Genomic DNA, 1526 nt, shown 5'->3' with positions numbered 1-1526 from the left:
CGTTTTTCCCCCACAATTTTCAAAGCATCAAAAAGATAAATTGAGAAGCGATGCTAAGTATTATCTTTGGGATGATCCACATCTGTGGAGGTGTGGGGTGGATCAAGTAATTAGAAAGTGTGTGCCGGAATCTGAGTTCCAGTCTATCCTTCAATTTTGCCACTCATCTGAGAGTGGGGGTCACTTCGGCCCGCAACCAACAGCAAGGAAGGTTTTAGAATGTGGATTCTGGTGGCCTACTTTATTTAGGGATGCCAACCAATTTTAATAATTCTGTCATCAATGCCAGAAATCTGGAAATACCTCACAAAGGGATGAGATCCCCAACAACCGATGATTTTTTGCGAAATTTTTAATGTTTGGGGGGCATAGATTTCATGGGGCCATTTCCAAATTCTGATGGGTTTGTTTACATTTTGTTAGCCATGGATTATGTCTCTAAATGGGTGGAAGCAATTTCTACCCGTTGCGATGATGCTAATATCGTTGCTACATTCTTGTAAAATAACATTATTTGTCGATTTGGGTTACCACGAGCCATTGTGAGCAACCAAGGGACCCATTTTTGCAACAAGAAAATTGAGGTGTTGATGAAAAAGTACGGGGTCATTCACAAGGTTTTCACAGCCTATCACCCCCAGACAAATGGGCAAGCGGAAGTATCCAACAGGGAGATCAAGAGAATCCTGGAGAAAGTGGTTAACCCACAAAGGAAGGATTGGAGTTCTAGATTGGGAGATGCATTATGGGCTTATAGGACCGCTTACAAGACCCCAATCGGAATGAGTCCGTTCCGTATTGTTTTTGGGAAGCCTTGTCATCTTCCAGTTGAAATCCAACATAGAACCTATTGGGCGGTGAAGAATTGAAATCTGGACTTAAAGGGGGCGGGAATGGAACGTAAGCTCCAATTGGAGGAATTAAAATGTCTTAGGTTGGAAGCATATGAGAATGCTCAGTTCTACAAGGAAAAAGCTAAGGCATTCTATGACCAGAATGTTAGGAGGAAGAGCTTTAAGGTAGGTGATGAAGTACTTGTGTATAATTCAAGGTTGCGATTGATGCCCGAAAAGTTGAGATCTAGGTGGGACGAGCCGTTTAAAGTGGTAGATGTCAAGCCTTATCAAGTGGTGGAAGTGATTCACCCTATCAATGGGGTTAAGTTCAAAATCAATGGTCATAGGGTGAAACTTTATCACACTCAACCCAAAAATGCCAAGGAGTTGGAGATCTTCCTCCTTGGAGAAGTTTCTAAGTGACCAATGAAGCCATTCAAGTCTAACTTAGGACTCTAAACCAAAGTGCTTGGTGGGAGACATCCCACCATGGTAACATTTTTCCAACTTTATCTTTTGTTTATAGCTTTTTGAATTATTTACTTTCTTGTGATATGATGATTAGCTTAGGTTTGGTTTGATGATTTTGAGTTGAATAAGTTGAATTGCTTGTGGATTATGAACTTGTGCTTGTTTGAATGATTTGGGGTTGGTATGTTGATATGCTAAGGGTAGGTACCTTAATTTCGA

At 41.0% G+C, this 1526-nt stretch overlaps 1 protein-coding gene across 1 annotated transcript; it reads left to right on the top strand.

The window, feature by feature from the left end:
• Nucleotides 1-893: 893 nt before the first annotated feature.
• LOC107610890 (uncharacterized) lies at nt 894-1259 on the top strand. The gene has a single exon (XM_016312871.1). It carries the CDS (start codon nt 894-896, stop codon nt 1257-1259), a length of 366 nt encoding a protein of 121 aa, XP_016168357.1.
• The last annotated feature ends 267 nt before the right edge of the window (nt 1260-1526 follow it).

The sequence above is a fragment of the Arachis ipaensis genome, chromosome B8, assembly GCF_059453495.1.
Source record: "Arachis ipaensis isolate K30076 ecotype BB chromosome B8, ASM5945349v1, whole genome shotgun sequence".
Lineage (NCBI taxonomy): Eukaryota > Viridiplantae > Streptophyta > Magnoliopsida > Fabales > Fabaceae > Arachis > Arachis ipaensis.
Note: the sequence above shows the minus strand (reverse complement) of the source record. Positions and strands in the feature narration are given on the sequence as shown.